Source organism: Borostomias antarcticus, assembly GCF_949987555.1.
Source record: "Borostomias antarcticus genome assembly, chromosome: 14".
Classification (NCBI taxonomy): Eukaryota; Metazoa; Chordata; class Actinopteri; order Stomiiformes; family Stomiidae; genus Borostomias; species Borostomias antarcticus.
Window position 1 is genome coordinate 8362761 of NC_140247.1, and position 20580 is coordinate 8383340.

At 52.4% G+C, this 20580-nt stretch overlaps 1 protein-coding gene across 1 annotated transcript in view; it reads left to right on the top strand.

Annotated features, from left to right (window-relative positions):
* ttyh3a (tweety family member 3a) overlaps positions 1–20580 on the top strand; it is a 44676-nt gene that overhangs the window by 12533 nt on the left and 11563 nt on the right. The window contains exons 3-11 of the mRNA XM_084448303.1: positions 3467–3578; positions 3751–3971; positions 4958–5053; positions 7291–7363; positions 8754–8829; positions 11808–11863; positions 13283–13375; positions 15052–15144; positions 19371–19507. Of these exons, the coding sequence (XP_084304429.1) occupies positions 3467–3578; positions 3751–3971; positions 4958–5053; positions 7291–7363; positions 8754–8829; positions 11808–11863; positions 13283–13375; positions 15052–15144; positions 19371–19507 (957 nt within the window). The remainder of the gene's footprint in view (positions 1–3466; positions 3579–3750; positions 3972–4957; positions 5054–7290; positions 7364–8753; positions 8830–11807; positions 11864–13282; positions 13376–15051; positions 15145–19370; positions 19508–20580) is intronic.

Here is a 20580-nt window from a genome sequence, read left to right on the forward strand (position 1 = left end):
ATGGAAGATAACAGAAACGGACTGAGACAAACCGTCTCCCTATATTGCGTAGTAGTAACTAATGCTTCACTGTTGAGTATTGTTTATGACATGGACATTTTGTTTTAGTTCATCTAGATTGTTGGGGAGAATATAGTCAAGAATAATCTTGTTCTTTTTTGTGAAGACTGATCTTACATGCCCTGTTTTTCCTGTGTGACTAAATTTGGGTGGTACAATAGTTGATGACCTATTTACTGCAAGACACCACAGCGCCTTGCTGAACACCACAGCGCCTTGCTGAACACCACAGCGCCTTGCTGAACACCACAGCGCCTTGCTGAACACCACAGCGCCTTGCTGAACACCACAGCAAAGGCACACATCCACACAGCCCTCCTCCCCAGATCAACACACCAACATGAAGGTTTAATAAAGTAATAAAGGGATACCTTTAAAGCTTCATGAGAACTCGGCACTTTGGCAGCCCCTCTGGTCGTGATAAAATCGGCACTGCGTTTTAAGAACCACACTTCCCACAATCCCCCACTCACTCGCTGTAATGATGGGGGGGAAAAAATTATAGCAAACACGCGTGGCGCAGACTGGATTGGAGGATTGTAGCTACTTTCTGGAAGGATGGCTTCAATGCAGGTAAATACCGGTCTTCTTTCTTGTATGTGCAGGTAGATTTAGTTTCGCTGGGCGAAGTTTTGTTGTCTTCCTGATATTGTGACACGCAAAACGTGTCACTTCCGTTTCCACCACAAGATTTCCCGCCAGTGTACTAGCCAGTACACCGACATTCTAAAATAATAAATTCACAGGGTCTCATGCAGTCTCTTGTGCTCAAAAAATGATTTTTGGGGTCCTGCTAAGGCCAATTCATAAACGAATAGCAAGTAAAAGTGAATATTGAACCATAAAAAATTTATCTCATTGAGCTTTAAGATATCATTAGACCTTGGGGGCATTTTGAATCTTATCAGAAATACACCATGATTGCCTCTTAAATTCATGGTTGCGCATTGTAAAAAGTAGGCCTATCTTTATTTCATTTTGTTAGGATATTCGATTTGATTATGTTCTGCTATTCTAATCTGTTCTATCTATGTTATTCGTTTATGCATTATAATAGTCAAAACACAATCTCCAAAGACACAGCAGCATATAATTTAGACAGAGTGCAATCTCCAAACCAAACACTTCGAAAAATGACAATCTCACATCTAGACGTGGAGTTTTTAGTCACAGACTATACGATTTTGCAAAGACTGGGATCATGCAGATAATTTGCATTAAGACTAAAAACGTATATATAATATTAAACATGTTTGATTTTACTAGACTCGGATTGCACCCTCAAACGGGGAGCATTCATGCGCTCAATCTCATGATTTTATTCAGACATTGGAAAGTGCATTTATTTCAATCATTTGGATGGATGGACAAATTGAGAGGTTATTATGGAATATGATCCAGGGTCGACCAAGTGGAAGAGCCTGGTGTAGCAGGCCTACATCAAAAGAAACCAACAACAACAATAATAATAATAATACAACTTATGCTGAATAATGATTTAAGCCTACTAGTTAATTACTAACTAAGGAATAGGCTACATCCTAATTTGGAAATGTAGGCTTGAGAACAGGCTGACCAAGATTTCCTTTGGTTGAAGACAGGCAGTCCTAAATAAATGCATTCGACACAAATTATTTTCATAGATGACTGTCAGGGTCTGTTTACAACAGACACGTGCACGCTGGTGTTGCGATATCGCTTCCATGTGACCCTGATAACTTCTGGCAACGCTGATTAAACGTTCCGTGTAACTTTGAGGTCATTCTCGTTCCGTTTTCATTCTGGTTGTGGAAACGTTGCTGTGTGACCCAGGCCTAAGAGCTTGGGCTGGCTGGTTCATCACCGCATGGCAGCCAGGCTCTCGAGCTGTAGTGGGTGCATAGAGCTAGTCTAAAGGTTGAAGCAGCCTTATAGCTTGTGTACCTACGTTGGGAGTTATGGCGGGACCCGCCCTCTCTCTGCATGGGGCCTGTTCTCTGTGTGATGTCAGCTGTCAGGATGGACTCTCCCAACAAGCTGGTCTGCACACCAGTCCCTCCTGATCGGCTGCTTCCTGCTGCGAGTGGCCACATGGTCAATAGTCCTTTGTCTGGCCTGGCTGGCCCTGCAGTCAGCAGGGAGGCACTGATTGTGACGGCTATTGAAGCACTTACAATAGAGCGGGGTGACACTACAGACAGGAAGGGGGGGGGGGGTCAGACAGACTGCTCAGAGGGGTGTGCTACAGTGACCCCTGGTGGCGAGGCACTTGTGATTTCTTGGGGGCAACAGTTAAGAAGTGCTAGTCATCTCCGTGGCATTTTCAACTTTGCGCTGGGATTTGCAGTAGCCTTGTGGGTCTCTCGTGGGTAAGCCAGGGTCTCTCGTGGGTAAGCCAGGGTCTCTCGTGGGTAAGCCAGGGTCTCTGGTGGGTAGGCCAGGGTCTCTGGTGGGTAAGCCAGGGTCTCTCGTGGGTAAGCCAGGTTCTCTCGTGGGTAAGCCAGGGCCTCTCGTGGGTAAGCCAGGGTCTCTCGTGGGTAAGCCAGGTTCTCTCGTGGGTAAGCCAGGGCCTCTCGTGGGTAAGCCAGGGTCTCTCGTGGGTAAGCCAGGGTCTCTCGTGGGTAAGCCAGGGTCTCTCGTGGGTAAGCCAGGGTCTCTCGTGGGTAAGCCAGGGCCCCGCGACAGGGGAAACACAGAGGGAGCTCTCTCCACGCACTGAGGAGTGTTTGGTGGAGACATTTGGTTCAGTCGATCACACCTGCTCCGTCATGTCCACTGAACAGCAGTGTATTGTAGTTTTTCTCACTCTCAGTCGCCAGATTGCCCAGTCTGAGTTTCTTGAATGTCACGGTTTGCTTCACAGTATAGCCCTTGAGAGGTCCAGGAGACTGTTGATATTGCCAGTGTAACGATGACACTGCCACCACGGTGATGGAGTTTTGTGAAATGATAAAACATTAAGAGCTGAAAGGTTTTTTTGGGGGCAGTCCTCTTTTGTGGACACGATAGCCCGTCTAGTGGTCATTCGCCGGATAGGTACCCGTGGCCGTGCTGCGTTAGCTGTCCGTCGGCCGCATGTGTGATCTCACCAGGCCTGCATCCTGAATGGGCGAGGGGCTGCGCTCCTGTCTGCGTCCTGAATGGGCGAGGGGCTGGGCTCCTGTCTCAGAGGGCTTTTGTGGGCTGTGGCGCTCTGCTGTGCTCTGCTCTGGGCATAACTAGCAACCTCCTCCGGGTTGCTAGGGCTCTATAAAGAGGCTTTCTGCTGGAGCTCAATGCCGCCCTGTTCGGTGTGATCCGCCCTGGCAGGTTTGATGCGGAGTTCACACGCCTAGCCTCCTCCCTCCCCTCCCTCTTTCTTTTCTCTGCCGACCCCTCCTCCTCACCGCGTCCCCCTCTCCTCCCCTCCCTTTGTCCCCCCCTCCAGCGCCGGCATTGCTGTGGGTTTCTATGGGAACGGCGAGACCTGCGACGGCGTGACCCGGGTGACGTACTCCCTTCACCACGCCAACCGGACGCTAGCCGGTGTGCACAAGCTGGTGAGACGCTTCCCCTCCTCACAGCCCCGGCAACAACACAGCCGTAAACCGCCAGACGACACCCAACCATTCTGCCCAAGCCTTCTATTGATCAGTAGACGGAGATATAGGAAGCTAATCCCAATCAGGATTGAGTAACATGGCACTGTTTGTCCCCTCGCCTCTGCCGTAGGTAACAGACAGCACAACGTCCCTGAACCAGACGGTGGTGGACAGCCTGGAGCAGCTGGAGGGCCAGTATGCCAAGCACACAGACTACCTGTCCATCACCCAGAAGCTGCAGGGCCAGCTGGACGAGCTGGTCAGACAGATGGCGGAGATCCCCTTCTGGGGGAACGCCAAGGTCTCCCTGGAGGAGCTGGCTGAGCAGATCGAGCTGTTTGACTGGTACAGGTGAGAGACTGGGACACACGCTGATAACAGACTGGGACACACACGCTGCTAACAGACTGGGACACACGCTGCTAACAGACTGAGATACACACGCTGCTAACAGACTGGGACACACGCTACTAACAGACTAGGACACACACGCTGCTAACAGACTGGGACACACACGCTGCTAACAGACTGGGATACACACACTGCTAACAGACTGGGACACACGCTGCTAACAGACTGGGACACACACGCTGCTAACAGACTGGGACACACAAGTTGCTAACACCACCGGAACAAACACTCAGGTCGTTGGGAGATTATATTCAGCTCTGTTTTATATGCATCTCATAGTCGTGCTGGAATAATAAGGCTTATATCACAAGTTATTTTGTCAGCCCTGTTTACATACCGGTGGAGCACAACAAGCCTCACAGTCACAGTGTCAATATCAGTAGTCTAAAATCAGCGAGGATCTCTCCCTCTCTCCATGAAGAGGACGAACCATGTCCTTCCAGTATGTTCTCACATTGGACTTCCCAGTAAATTCTAAAGATAACATGAATTTATACAGGCCTTGGATTCCAATAGTTAATACATTACATTAGTCATTTAGCACTTTTATCCAAAGCGACTTATAATAATTGCATTTAATGTAGGAAGTCGGTGTACTACTACTCACAAGTGTCCTTTCTAAACAGGCGACTAAGAGAATCATCTAGTGCTAAAGGCAAAGTGCAAGAGTAGCGAACTAAATGGGATAATATTGTTGTGATTGTGTGGTGCTGCTGTGGTGGTGATTGGCTGCTGGTCTCTTCCCAGTCCTCTACTGCGTGATTGGCTGCTGGTCTCTTCCCAGTCCTCTACTGCGTGATTGGCTGCTGGTCTCTTCCCAGTCCTCTACTGCGTGATTGGCTGCTGGTTTCTTCCCAGTCCTCTACTGCATAGTGTTGTGTTGTGTTTGCTGTTGATGTCTCACGCCCTGGCTGCTGTCCCCCCAGGTGGCTGGGCTACTTGGGCCTGCTGCTCTTTGATGTCCTCATCTGCCTGCTGGTGCTGTTTGGCCTCATTCGTAACTCCAAGGGAACACTGATTGGGTGAGTGTCTGGTCACAATGGAAACGCTCGGCTCATGTGAAAACAGCAGTGAACCAAGGGTGAGCCTTCACTCACCTACTCAGCTGCTCAACCAAAAAGAAAAGTGTTGCATCAAAAAAGTCCATTGGTCTTAGTTGGTGTACACTAATAATTCAATAAAAAATCATGCCACATCGGGAGGGTCAGTATCCCAAAAGGAAAACAGAAAATACAGCCCCTCAAAAGAATATGAAGGGAAGGCCTCGACCAGTCAAATGTCCTCATAATTCCCAGATATCAGTCATGTAAAAAGTACCCTCTCCCCCAAATATTGTCTTCTGAGTCTCTCCCCTGATCTAGACAGTCCCTGACCCCGCCCCTACCCCCCCCCCCCCCCCTCTAGGTTCCCACCTGGCTTAAAGCTACGAAGGGGAGGGGTGACATGCCTACACACTACATACTAGCATAGGTCAATATTAACATCAAATATGTGGTAAGCCTACAACCTGACCATATACGGGAGAGAACAAGTTCTATTAGAGGAAGGGATTCTGCTTAGAGAACGTATTTTTAGCCATTGTCACACGGTTGAGTGATTAAATGAAACGAAGGCCTCTGGCTGACCGACGTTTCATCTCAACGAAGGCCTCTGGCTGACTGGCGTTTCATCTCAACGAAGGCCTCTGGCTGACTGGCGTTTCATCTCGGAGCGTATCGCTCTGTCCATCCGGGGCTCATTATTTTCCGACCACCCTGCCGTCGCAATTAGCCCAGAAGACATCTCCCCTCATGAGACTTATCAGTCGGTCACGGTACATCGGGCATGTTTATTAAAACTCTCTGGGATTCTCCCCTCCGGCTTCTTTAATATTGGCTTTGAGATCCCTGTTCTAAGATGTACTGTAGAGGCAGCAGGACAGATAAACAGCACAAGGTGCCGTCTCTTCCTTCCTGTTCAAATCAAACCAAATCAAACTTTATTTGTATAGTGCATTTGATACACACAAGGCAACACAAAGCACTTTCCAGAGAGCAAAGGGAGGCTGGACATAAATCCCACCCCTACATTTTCCAGAGGGAAGAAGAAAACAAAACAGTTTACCCCAGTTTAATGAGACGATGGAGCAAGCTCCTGGAACATGTTTAAGTCTATTGGCTAAGAACATTTACAGAGCACTACACATGGACTAAATACAAATCCTGTTCTGGTTAATATGTGTGCGCGTGTGTGTGCATGTGTGTGCGTGCGTGTGTGTGTGTGCGTACCTGCGTGTGGACGGACGGACTCGGAGCGGTCAGTGTGGGTGGTTCATTGTCATGTCGGCCAGTTCCAGAGCATTAGGCTTCATGGTCGCCCCAGGACAGGCCCTTCTGCTCACACAGCACAGCCCCCTCCTCCTCCTCCTCCTCCTCCTCCTCCTCCTCCTCCTCCTCCTCCTCCTCCTCTCCTCCCTCAGCCCCCAGCCCCCCTCCTCCTCCTCCTCCTCTCCTCCCTCAGACCCCAGCCCCCTCCTCCTCCTCCTCCTCCTCTCCTCCCTCAGACCCCAGCCCCCTCCTCCTCCTCCTCTCAGACCCCAGCCCTGTCCTCCTCCTCCTCCTCCTCCTCTCCTCCTCCTCTCAGACCCCAGCCCTGTTCTCCTCTCATCCCACACATCCTCAGCCCTGTCCTCCTCCTCCTCTCATCCTCAGCCCAGACCCCAGCCCTGCCAGGAGACCAATGAGAGGGCTACTTCTCTCTGACATCATTAACCCAAATCCTCCTTGTGAGAGGAGGGAAAACACATGAGCCAACCGTCCTGTGGGCTAGACGTCAAGACTCCTGCTTTTATTCCTCAACATTTAACCTTCCCAGAGTTTTATTAAGAGCAAACAATAGATGTGATGGCCGCCACAAACCGGGCTAAAGTGCCCACAACTAACCCCCCCCCCCCCCTATCGGCCCCCCAGGGTGTGCTTGCTGGGCGTGCTGGCTCTGGTCATCAGCACAACTAACCCCCCCCCCCCCCCCTATCTGCCCCCCAGGGTGTGCTTGCTGGGCGTGCTGGCTCTGGTCATCAGCACAACTAACCCCCCCCCCCCCCTATCTGCCCCCCAGGGTGTGCTTGCTGGGCGTGCTGGCTCTGGTCATCAGCACAACTAACCCCCCCCCCCCCCCTATCTGCCCCCCAGGGTGTGCTTGCTGGGCGTGCTGGCTCTGGTCATCAGCACAACTAACCCCCCCCCCCCCCCCCCCCCCCCCCCCCCTATCTGCCCCCCAGGGTGTGCTTGCTGGGCGTGCTGGCTCTGGTCATCAGCTGGGCTTCCCTGGGCCTGGAGCTGGCTGTTTCCGCGGTGAGTGTCTCCATGGGAACATGACTCGGTGCTCAGTCAGACCAGAACCCAACTGGTTCAACTGTGCTTCATATAGGAGTAGACCAGAACCCAACTGGTTCAACTGTGCTTCATATAGGAGTAGACCAGAACCCAACTGCTTCAACTGTGCTTCATATAGGAGTAGACCAGAACCCAACTGCTTCAACTGTGCTTCATATAGGAGTAGACCAGAACCCAACTGCTTCAACTGTGCTTCATATAGGAGTAGACCAGAACCCAACTGGTTCAACTGTGCTTCATATAGGAGTAGACCAGAATCCAACTGGTTCAACTGTGCTTCATATAGGAGTAGACCAGAACCCAACTGCTTCAACTGTGCTTCATATAGGAGTAGACCAGAACCCAACTGCTTCAACTGTGCTTCATATAGGAGTAGACCAGAACCCAACTGGTTCAACTGTGCTTCATATAGGAGTAGACCAGAACCCAACTGCTTCAACTGTGCTTCATATAGGAGTAGACCAGAACCCAACTGGTTCAACTGTGCTTCATATAGGAGTAGACCAGAACCCAACTGGTTCAACTGTGCTTCATATAGGAGTAGACCAGAACCCAACTGCTTCAACTGTGCTTCATATAGGAGTAGACCAGAACCCAACTGCTTCAACTGTGCTTCATATAGGAGTAGACCAGAACCCAACTGCTTCAACTGTGCTTCATATAGGAGTAGACCAGAATTCCTCCAGCCAGCTGCCTCTGTAAAAAGCATGGCTTTGTTTCCCCACACCCGAGTCACAGCGAAGCGTAGGTGACACTCACTTAGTCATTTAGATTCATCTCACTTAGTCATTTAGATTCACCTCCACCACTGCAAGGACACGTCTCTCAACGTCTTTGCCAGTTAAGAGTTCAGTTCTTTGAGCACATCTGTTTTACATTTCCCATTTGTATCTGATGCAAATTCCCCTCCCACTCGATTCTGTAAGATGATTTCCTCCCTCGCAGATGGGAAGAATAGGGAACAAGTTAAGACATTTCAGAATGACTCTAGCTCATCTTACCTTCTAACATTCTAGTTTATAGCCTGTTGACATGGTTATTATTCACTGAAAGTAAACATACGTGTGTGTATTATTGTGAAATGTCTTGTCTTTTTGCCGAAGTGTGTTGCAATCCAATGTTCTGTGGCTCCCTCTCTCTCTCTCTCTCTCTCCCCCTCTCTCCCCCTCTCTCCCCCTCTCTCCCCCTCTCCCCCCCCTCTCTCTCTCTCTCTCTCTCTCTCTCTCCCTCTCTCCCCCTCTCCCCCCCCTCTCTCTCTCTCTCTCTCTCTCTCTCTCCCCCTCTCTCCCCCTCCCCCTCTCTCTCTCTCTCTCTCTCTCTCTCTCTCTCTCCCTCTCTCTCTCTCTAGACCTCCAGTGACTTCTGTGTTGCTCCTGACATGTTTGTCACCAGAGTCACAGAGCAATATGGACTGATCGATAGCGGTAAGGATTACTAACAACAGGCAATTAGTCACTGTGAGTGAAATGTGTGTGTGTGTGTGTGTGTTATTGTTATTGTTATTGTTGTGTTATTGGACCATTAGGACTGCAGTCTCACGCTGCAGGATGTGATGACGGACTTCAGAGACTAGTTTCAGGGGGAAACTCTCACAGTCGAAAACGCTTTCATTTCCTGTTTGCTTTGGAGGAGGACATCTGCTGAGTCTTAAATCCCACGATCGCTCCGTTCAAAATGACAGGAAAAAAATACCAACAGATAGTAGAAATTTGATGAGGGAGATTTGTTACACCATACTTACTGAAGTGTTGTCTGGTCCTGAAGTTCAGTTTGGGTGTCATGGCGGGGTTGCTAGCCCAGGCCCCAGAGGAGTCTGGTTCAGTTTGGGTGTCATGGCGGGGTGGCTAGCCCAGGCCCCAGAGGAGTCTGGTTCAGTTTGGGGGAGGCCTGGGGGATGAGGATGACAGCCCTACCCTCCCAGGCCTGGGGGTTGAGGATGACGGGCCTGGGGGATGAGGATGACGGGCCTGGGGGTTGAGGATGACGGCCCTACCCTCCCAGGCCTGGGGGTTGAGGATGACCCTACCCTCCTGGGGGTTGAGGATGACCCTGCCCTCCTGGGGGTTGAGGATGACCCTACCCTCCTGGGGGTTGAGGATGACCTGCCCTCCTGGGGGTTGAGGATGACCCTACCCTCCTGGGGGTTGAGGATGACCCTACCCTCCTGGGGGTTGAGGATGACCCTACCCTCCTGGGGGTTGAGGATGACCCTACCCTCCTGGGGGTTGAGGATGACCCTGCCCTCCTGGGGGTTGAGGATGACCCTGCCCTCCTGGGGGTTGAGGATGACCCTGCCCTCCTGGGGGTTGAGGATGACCCTACCCTCCTGGGGGTTGAGGATGACCCTACCCTCCTGGGGGTTGAGGATGACCCTACCCTCCTGGGGGTTGAGGATGACCCTGCCCTCCTGGGGGTTGAGGATGACCCTGCCCTCCTGGGGGTTGAGGATGACCCTGCCCTCCTGGGGGTTGTATCCCATCTCCAGCCTTGGAAAGGTCACCGCTGTCGTTTCTTGTATCTCTCTTTCGTTTGGTCCCATGTCATATCTGCCCCTCGAGGGGACAGGAGGAACGCAGCAGCCCGGCCTCAGCCCGGCCTCATCCCGGCCTCAGCCCGGCCTCATCCCCACCGGGTTATTCTGCTGTTCATGGGCCGGGGGTTTTAACAGCTGACTGCTCAAGACACACTTACCTTTTTCTCCCTTGTTTTATATCCTGCTCCCAGCCACTAGTATGTCTGTCAAGTCAACGGCCTGTTTCATTCTGTGTGGCTCCTCGCTGCCCTTGGAGCATGTCAGCATGTTTACTGCCCTGGCGGTGTCCAGACAGAAGGGGACCCCCCGTGCAGACAGAAGGGGACCCCCGTGCTGTGGTTTATGGTTCAGCCTTTGTGTCTCTATTCTATTCTGAGAGTTTCTGTGGTAAAATAACAAAAACAAACGTATTACAGTGTGCCACAAGTTCTGAGGCTTGTCATCTCCGAGCGGGCGGCTGTGGCTGAGGAGGTAGAGGGGGTCGTCCAGTGACCGCAGGGTTGGCAGTTCGAATCCCAGCTCCTCCTGTCCACATGTCGACGTGTCCTTGGGCAAGACGCTTCTTCTTCGTACGGGTTGGTTGTTGCTTCCTCTCCCCCCAGTCTCGGGGCCGAGGGGCTATCCTTTTACCACCCTGAGCCTGGGTGAGGGGGTCACCCGGTCTATATATCCGGGCACATGTCACCATTTCGTCACCCACGACCAAACTGATCCCAATGAGCAGGATAGCACCTTGCATGCCCGCCGCCCCCATTGGTGTGTGAATGGGTGAATGAGAGGCCATTGTAAAGCCCTTTGGATAAAAGCACTATATACGTGTAGTGTAATCCATTTACCATTGGCTCTTCACTAGCGCCATTACAAGCCATAAGTGAGGGGTGTTCAATTGAGCCTTTGTTCATGGGGGTCTGGGGGTATAATTGAATGTGCAATTAATTTCCCCTGTCAGCGCCTTAATGACCGTATCAATGAGTCACACCGGGTCACACCGCACCCTGCTGTGCTCTCTCTCCCACTGTCTTTCTGACTGTGTGTGTGTGCGCGTGTGTGTGTGTGCTCCGTTTGAGTCACACACTTAAAATATCATTATTTATCAAATTGTGTGGGTGAGGGGGATCTCATCGCTGCCTCTCACGCTGGACTGGATCCCACACGTCTGACCCGTTAGCTGCTCACCGAGCTCTGACCCTCAACCCTGTCCTCGTTACACACGCCGCTCGCCAACACCCCCGTCCACCAGCTAACCAGCCAGCATCGACCGCTCCGCAGCCCCAGAATGGTCATTCCCCCCCCCTTCCCCCCCCGGGCGCGGTTCCGCAAGGCCATTGCTGCCGCCAGACTGCGGGGGGTCGTGACATCACGTTCGCAAGGCCGGGCTCAGCCTCGGGCGGCGCTGCCGGTGGTACGCGACGAGCTCGGGGTCAGGGAGCTGAAATACCATCCAGGTCAGCAGGTCAGCCGGGCCGGCGGAGTCAAGCAGAGCGTCGGCAGCCTGACAGAGAGAGCTCGTTGAGAGGGGTCAGGGAAGAATTTTTACAGCTCACTTATCTGGCCCCTGGGTGATGCTGGTTTTTTGCTTCCCTCTGGAATATGTAGGGATAGGACCTATGCCCACCTCCCTTGTTCTCTGTAAAGCGCATTCTGTTGCCTCTGCGTATGAAATGCGCTATATAAATAAAGCTTTGATTGATTGATTGATTGATTGATTGATTGATTGATTGATTGATTGATTGATTGATTGATTGATTGATTGATTGATTGATTGATTGACAGGGCAGTGCTAGTAGGCCCAGCTTGTTTCCATTAGAGAGGGGGAAAGACGGTGCTGCTCAGATCATGTGACCCGGTCCTGTGTTGTTCTTCCCTCAGAGATCCTGCAGTACTACCTGAGCTGCAGCGTGGGACAGACCAACCCCTTCCAGCAGGTACCTCAGACTGTGTGCTCCAGTGCCCAATGTCCTCTTCATTCTGAGCAGAAAAGGGCTTCAAGATGAATCATTAAAAAAAAAACTCTAACAAGGCTCGTGAGCCAATCGTATTAGGACTCCTGATCGCTCCCGAAACACGGATACCGCGTGGTACCAGCGTCATAATACTGTCAGCGTCATAATACTGTCAGCGTCATAATACTGTCTCACAAGCCTCGTTAGAGGTGGGAACCAAACCCCACACGTTATTAATATGTCATATTTAATATTATATATATTAAAGCTATAAATAATATTTCTATATAGACTAATCATATATATATATATATGAATATGATTGGTCTATATAGAAATATTATTTATAGCTGTAATGATGATTAACGAGCAGTTCTCTTTGTGTGTGCTTGATGTGTCTCCATGTTCCTCCCTCAGCTGAATTAATGTATCTCCTATAATGTGCTGTGAGCTGTCAGCTGTGTGGAGGCATGTGTAATGAGGCGGAACATTGAGATAAGCGCTCCAGCATGTTGCTAATGCACTCTGCTGTATCCAGCTACACATAATGTATTCACACACTCACTCATTCCTAACCTCATAATTGGTCACAGGGGAGCCTGTCAGACTTGACATGCAAATGAGATGCTCTCTATAGTGTAAATACATGGTGGTGATCAAACGCAGCCCCTGTCCGATTGGCTGTCGACCGCTGTCTCAGACTAGCAGTGTAAACCAGCGCGGCGCTCTTCAAAGCACCAGATCAGACGGGCTGTTTCTCAGGGGAGAAAGACGAGGCCATGTCAGAATGTTTCTACTGAAAAAAGGTCACAGAAAATGCTCTGTATGTTTTTTGTGTTCCTGGACAAGGTGGGCGGTCTGTATCCAGCACACTGAGAGGTGTGTTGCTATGGTATGAGAGGTGTGTTGCTAGGATATGAGAGGTGTGTTGCTAGGGTATGAGAGGTGTGTTGCGCTTCTAGTGATCTCATCGTTCGGGCCAAATGTCGGCTTTTCTGGGAGGTTTAAATTTAGAACTGCCAAACTCCCACCGAGTCCATTTTAACTGGCTGTCTGAAATATTAATGTGATTTGAAGACCCTAAGACTCAAATGGGTAACTAGCCTGTAATGGACTGCTTATTTATTTCCTCTCTCTGCTCATGAATTTCTCAGAGGGTTGCGTGCTGCCCAACCCCTCGCCAGCTACGGCTGGAGGATATTTAAAGAGAGGAGAGAGGTTCCTAACGCGGGCTGGCTGCCCGTCGCCACAGATACAGGACCTCAGTCAGATACAGGAAGTCAGTCAGATACAGGAAGTCAGTCTGCCTCAGCGCTGGGGTGTTGGCAGCACCAGGCCCCGGGGGGGGAACCACACACGGGATGTTCTGACTGGTTCAGTATCGGTTCCTCCTGTTTACAGAAGCTGTCTGGGAGCCACAAAGCGCTGGTGGAGATGCAGGACGACGTGACTGAGCTGCTGCGCTCCGCCACCAGGGAATACCCCCAGACCAAGGTGAGACCCCAGGGAATACCCCCAGACCAAGGTGAGACCCCAGGGAATACCCCCAGACCAAGGTGAGACCCCAGGGAATACCCCCAGACCAAGGTGAGACCCCAGGGAATACCCCCAGACCAAGGTGAGACCCCAGGGAATACCCCCAGACCAAGGTGAGACCCCAGGGAATACCCCCAGACCAAGGTGAGACCCCAGGGAATACCCCCAGACTAAGGTGAGACCCCAGGGAATACCCCCAGACCAAGGTGAGACCCCAGGGAATACCCCCAGACCAAGGTGAGACCCCAGGGAATACCCCCAGACTAAGGTGAGACCCCAGGGAATACCCCCAGGGAATACCCCCAGACCAAGGTGAGACCCCAGGGAATACCCCCAGACCAAGGTGAGACCCCAGGGAATACCCCCAGACCAAGGTGAGACCCCAGGGAATACCCCCAGACCAAGGTGAGACCCCAGGGAATACCCCCAGACCAAGGTGAGACCCCAGGGAATACCCCCAGACCAAGGTGAGACCCCAGGGAATACCCCCAGACCAAGGTGAGACCCCAGTTAGAGATGTAACGGTGTGAAAATTTCCTATCATGATTATAGTGACCAAAATGATCACGGTTATCAGTATTATCGCGGTATTGTATAGCAAACTGCCTGTAGTAATAAAGTTGAATCCTAATAAACTAATTATTAGGATTCAACTTTATTAATCCTACTACAGGCAGTTTGCTTTTGTACACAATAACAAAATACAAACAAATACGGATCATTGAAATGTCAGATTGCAGAGGGGCTAATGATTTTGAACCTCACACCATCCATAGACCTGCTGGCTCAGTCGTTCCCCCCTATTGTCTCTGTTGAAAGGGTGACCAGGCCATTGGAAACAGTCCATTACAAACGCACCTGGGCACAGTGGTCTGCTGATGCTCCACACCTGGTCCCCCAGACAATACCCCTGTCAATACCCCTGACCCCTCCCCCCCTGTCAATACCCCTGACCCACCCCCCCCCCCCCCCCCCCCCCGAGCGCACAGGGACACATCAGGCTGGAGAATAGAGAAAGGCGTCCTTCAGCCGCCCGGGGGAAATGTGCTGACCTCACAGAAACACTCACATTGGACCAGACTCTATCAGCCTCCATCCATTTGTTTGTTTTTTCATGTGGAACTCGCCTCCACCGACTGGGTTCCCTCCCGAGCCCTCGTGGTTCCTAGGAGAACGCGGTCCCTGACTGGGATCCCTCGCAAGCCCTTGCGGTTCCTAGGAGAACGCAGTCCCTGATTGGGTTCCCTCCCGAGCCCTCGCGGTTCCTAGGAGGACGCGGTCCCAGGTCCCAGCACGGTTCCTCACCCGCGTCCTTCACCGTCGTCTGTTCCGCGTTGGGAGCTCTCTCTCATTTGACCGGCCGTAGCGCGTCCATCTCACAAACGCCCAGACTAAATAGGACACAGGACTTAAATAGGACACTATAATAAGCAGCTACATCAAAAAACATGAAGAGTTCAACCTTCCTGGGATTCATGGGAAGGCACCGCACCGCACACTGCTCCATCAAAAGCTCAAGAGATGGACTGACTAACTTCAATAATACACACTGTTTATTCAAACCGCACAATGCATTTAGCGCTCTCTCTCTCTCTCTCTCTCTCTCTCTCTCTCTCTCTCTCTCTGTGTTCCAGGGGGATCTGGAGCGGGTCCAGGGGGTGCTGAACACCACGGAGATTGGCCTGCACCAGCTGACCGCCCTGGTGGACTGCCGCAGCCTGCACATGGTGAGGAAACACAGCTAACATGCTCACTCTGGGCCTTGTGTCCTAGGGGGGGGTGCTATTGGGGTGGGTGGGTGGGTGCGTGCGTGCGTGCGTTCGTGCGTGCGTGCATGCGTGTGTGTGCGCGTGCGTGCGTGCGTAGTGGAGCCGAGGAACCGTCACACTCTCACCAGCGCCTCGCTCAGCCGGGCTCTGCTGCCGCCTTCAGCCTAGCGCTCGCCCCCGAAGCCCCTCCCACCACCCGAAGCCCCTCCCACCACCACCACAAAGCCCCTCCCACCACCACAAAGCCCCTCCCACCACCCTCCGGAGAAAACTCATTTCGGCCGCTTGTATCCGTGACCGGACATTGGCTTTTCCTTTGTTAAATGCAATTATTGTAAGTCGCTTTGGATAAAAGCGTCAGCTAAATGACTAATGTCAAGTCAAGAAGCTTTATTGGCATGCCGTTTCATAATAAAACATGTTGCCAAAGCAGAAAGACATTCATATAAATAATGAATTAACCAATAAATTATGTATATTATGTATATACATATGTAAAGGAGGGGAAAAAAAGAAAAAGGATATTCTCTCTTCTCCCCCTCTGTCTCTCTCCCTCCCTCTTCTCTGTTCTCTCTCTCTCTCTCTCTCCCCCCTCTCTCTCCCTCTCTCTCTCTCTTCTCTCCCTCTCTCTCTCTCTCTCCCTCTCTCTCTCTTCTCTCTCTCTCTCTCTCTCTCTCTCCTCTCTCTCTATCTCTCTGTACAGCTGGACCATTTTCCTTCCATCTTTTGTCATGTAGAACAGTCTACTCCATTCATGCCTTTTTTTCCTCTTCCTCTGAATAATTACTGTAATTTTCTGGGCTCCAAAGGCGTAGGAGAGGAGAAGAGGAGAGGAGAGGGGGGGAGGAGAGGAGGGGAGGGGAGAGGAGCAGAGAGGAGGAGGAGAGGGGAGGCCTCTCTCTCCCTCAGACAGCAGGGTTGGGGGAGAGGATCATGAATCAGTCATGTCCAGCTGGTGCAGCAGAGGAATCATAGTGCAGCATTACCAGGCGTGTAACCAAGCAGCTGTTTGCTCTCCTCTCTCCCTGACCAACTTCCTCTCCTGTCTCCCTGACCAACTTCCTCTCCTGACCAACTTCCTCTCCTGACCAACTTCCTCTCCTGTCTCCCTGACCAACGTCCTCTCCTCTCTCCCTGACCAACTTCCTCTCCTGACCAACTTCCTCTCCTGTCTCCCTGACCAACTTCCTCTCCTGTCTCCCTGACCAACTTCCTCTCCTGTCTCCCTGACCAACTTCCTCTCCTCTCTCCCTGACCAACTTCCTCTCCTCTCTCCCTGACCAACTTCCTCTCCTGTCTCCCTGACCAACTTCCTCTCCTGTCTCCCTGACCAACTTCCTCTCCTCTCTCCCTGACCAACTTCCTCTCCTCTCTCCCTGACCAACTTCCTCTCCTGTCTCCCTGACCAACTTCCTCTCCTCTCTCCCTGACCAACTTCCTCTCCTCTCTCCCTGACCAACTTCCTCTCCTCTCTCCCTGACCAACTTCCTCTCCTGACCAACTTCCTCTCCTGACCAACTTCCTCTCCTGTCTCCCTGACCAACGTCCTCTCCTGTCTCCCTGACCAACTTCCTCTCCTGTCTCCCTGACCAACTTCCTCTCCTGTCTCCCTGACCAACTTCCTCTCCTGTCTCCCTGACCAACTTCCTCTCCTGTCTCCCTGACCAACTTCCTCTCCTGTCTCCCTGACCAACTTCCTCTCCTCTCTCCCTGACCAACTTCCTCTCCTCTCTCCCTGACCAACGTCCTCTCCTGACCAACTTCCTCTCCTGTCTCCCTGACCAACTTCCTCTCCTGTCTCCCTGACCAACTTCCTCTCCTCTCTCCCTGACCAACGTCCTCTCCTCTCTCCCTGACCAACGTCCTCTCCTGTCCAACTTCCTCTCCTGTCTCCCTGACCAACTTCCTCTCCTGTCTCCCTGACCAACTTCCTCTCCTGACCAACTTCCTCTCCTGTCTCCCTGACCAACTTCCTCTCCTCTCTCCCTGACCAACGTCCTCTCCTGACCAACTTCCTCTCCTGTCTCCCTGACCAACGTCCTCTCCTGTCTCCCTGACCAACTTCCTCTCCTGTCTCCCTGACCAACGTCCTCTCCTGTCTCCCTGACCAACTTCCTCTCCTGTCTCCCTGACCAACTTCCTCTCCTGACCAACTTCCTCTCCTGACCAACTTCCTCTCCCTGACCAACTTCCTCTCCTGTCTCCCTGACCAACGTCCTCTCCTCTCTCCCTGACCAACGTCCTCTCCTGTCTCCCTGACCAACTTCCTCTCCTGTCTCCCTGACCAACTTCCTCTCCTGTCTCCCTGACCAACTTCCTCTCCTGTCTCCCTGACCAACTTCCTCTCCTGTCTCCCTGACCAACGTCCTCTCCTGTCTCCCTGACCAACTTCCTCTCCTGACCAACTTCCTCACCTGACCAACTTCCTCTCCTCTCTCCCTGACCAACTTCCTCTCCTGTCTCCCTGACCAACTTCCTCTCCTGTCTCCCTGACCAACTTCCTCTCCTGTCTCCCTGACCAACTTCCTCTCCTCTCTCCCTGACCAACTTCCTCTCCTCTCTCCCTGACCAACTTCCTCTCCTGTCTCCCTGACCAACTTCCTCTCCTGTCTCCCTGACCAACTTCCTCTCCTGTCTCCCTGACCAACTTCCTCTCCTGACCAACTTCCTCTCCTGTCTCCCTGACCAACTTCCTCTCCTGTCTCCCTGACCAACTTCCTCTCCTGACCAACTTCCTCTCCTGTCTCCCTGACCAACTTCCTCTCCTGTCTCCCTGACCAACTTCCTCTCCTGTCTCCCTGACCAACTTCCTCTCCTGTCTCCCTGACCAACTTCCTCTCCTGTCTCCCTGACCAACTTCCTCTCCTGTCTCCCTGACCAACTTCCTCTCCTGTCTCCCTGACCAACTTCCTCTCCTGTCTCCCTGACCAACGTCCTCTCCTGTCTCCCTGACCAACTTCCTCTCCTCTCTCCCTGACCAACTTCCTCTCCTGTCTCCCTGACCAACTTCCTCTCCTGTCTCCCTGACCAACTTCCTCTCCTGTCTCCCTGACCAACTTCCTCTCCTCTCTCCCTGACCAACTTCCTCTCCTGACCAACTTCCTCACCTGACCAACTTCCTCTCCTCTCTCCCTGACCAACTTCCTCTCCTGTCTCCCTGACCAACTTCCTCTCCTGTCTCCCTGACCAACTTCCTCTCCTGTCTCCCTGACCAACTTCCTCTCCTCTCTCCCTGACCAACTTCCTCTCCTGACCAACTTCCTCACCTGACCAACTTCCTCTCCTCTCTCCCTGACCAACTTCCTCTCCTGTCTCCCTGACCAACTTCCTCTCCTGTCTCCCTGACCAACTTCCTCTCCTGTCTCCCTGACCAACTTCCTCTCCTCTCTCCCTGACCAACTTCCTCTCCTGTCTCCCTGACCAACTTCCTCTCCTCTCTCCCTGACCAACGTCCTCTCCTGACCAACTTCCTCTCCTGTCTCCCTGACCAACTTCCTCTCCTGTCTCCCTGACCAACTTCCTCTCCTGTCTCCCTGACCAACTTCCTCTCCTGTCTCCCTGACCAACTTCCTCTCCTGTCTCCCTGACCAACGTCCTCTCCTGTCTCCCTGACCAACTTCCTCTCCTGTCTCCCTGACCAACTTCCTCTCCTGACCAACTTCCTCTCCTGACCAACTTCCTCTCCTGTCTCCCTGACCAACTTCCTCTCCTGTCTCCCTGACCAACTTCCTCTCCTGTCTCCCTGACCAACTTCCTCTCCTGTCTCCCTGACCAACTTCCTCTCCTGACCAACTTCCTCTCCTGACCAACTTCCTCTCCTGTCTCCCTGACCAACTTCCTCTCCTGTCTCCCTGACCAACTTCCTCTCCTGACCAACTTCCTCTCCTGTCTCCCTGACCAACGTCCTCTCCTGTCTCCCTGACCAACTTCCTCTCCTCTCTCCCTGACCAACGTCCTCTCTTGTCTCCCTGACCAACTTCCTCTCCTGACCAACTTCCTCTCCTGTCTCCCTGGGCCGGCTGACGCGTCTCTTCTCTCCTGGGTGCAGGACTATGTCCAGGCTGTGACAGGGCTGTGTTATGACGGGCTGGAGGGTTAGGGTTAGTAGTGTTAACGTGTGTGTGTGTGTGTGTGTGTGTGTGTGTGTGTGTGTGTGTGTGTGTGTGTGTGTGTGTGTGGTGCAGGACTATGTCCAGGCTGTGACGGGGCTGTGTTATGACGGGCTGGAGGGCCTCATCTACCTGCTGCTCTTCTCCTTCGTCACGGCCCTCATGTTCAGCTCCATCGTCTGCAGCGTGCCCCACACCTGGCACGCCAAGAGGTAGGCCCCGCCCCCCGCGCCGTCTTCCTCCTCCTCCGCCTCCTCCTCCTCCCTCTCCTCCTCCTCCCCCCCTTCCTCCTCCTCCCCCTCCTCCTCCCCCTCCTCTTCCTCCCCCTCATCCCCCTCCTCCTCCTCTTCCTCTTCCTCCTCCTCCCCGTCCTCCTCTTCCTCAGGGCCGGGAGACCATCTTAATGTCCCAGACTGGGGGGTGGAGAGGGGGGGGAGGGAGAGGGGGGGGAGAGAGGGAGGGGGGGAGAGAGGGAGGGGTGGGAGAGAGAAAGAGGGACGGAGGGAGGGAGAGAGAGAAAGAGGGAGGGAGAGAGGGGGGGGAGAGAGGGAGAGAAGAGAGAGAGAGAGAAAGAGGGAGGGAGGGAGGGAGGGAGAGAGAGAAAGAGGGAGGGAGGGAGAGAGGGGGGGCGAGAGAGGGAGATAGAGGGGGGGGAGAGAGGGAGAGAAGAGAGGGAGAGAGAGAGAGAAAGAGGGAGGGAGGGAGGGAGAGAGAGAGGGAGATAGAGGGGGGGGAGAGAAGAGAGGGAGAGAGAGAGAGAGATAGAGGGGGGGGAGAGAGGGAGAGAAGAGAGGGAGAGAGAGAGAGAGAGAGAGATGAAGGCCTCAGAGAGAGAGGTCAGGGCTCCTCAGTGTTCAGTCTCCTCTATCACAGACAGACCTGCTCAGCGCTGAGAGCTCTTGACATGCAGCCATGTGATGAATATCTCATTGTTGTGAAGATGCATGTAATCTCCTCTGTTACGCTGGAAGGGTTTGAACAGTAGACGATTGTAATGGAGATTTATTACAGCTATGGAAATTGTAACTTGGCAAGTGTACTGTGTCATGATTGTGTTTTATATGGTTGATGTATGCTGTGCTCTCACTGTTAACTTCTGCTCTGCAGCTGTGCAAGACAATAAGAAATTATGTCATTATTTTGTGCACCTATGACTGCCCTGACCACTAGAGGGCAGACGAGCTCCACAGTGCTCTCCTTCCCCTCCGCACCATGTGCTATTTTTGACTGCTTTTGTTTGAAGTACAATGATCCTCCCTCTTAAGCACCTATTGTATTTTAGAAT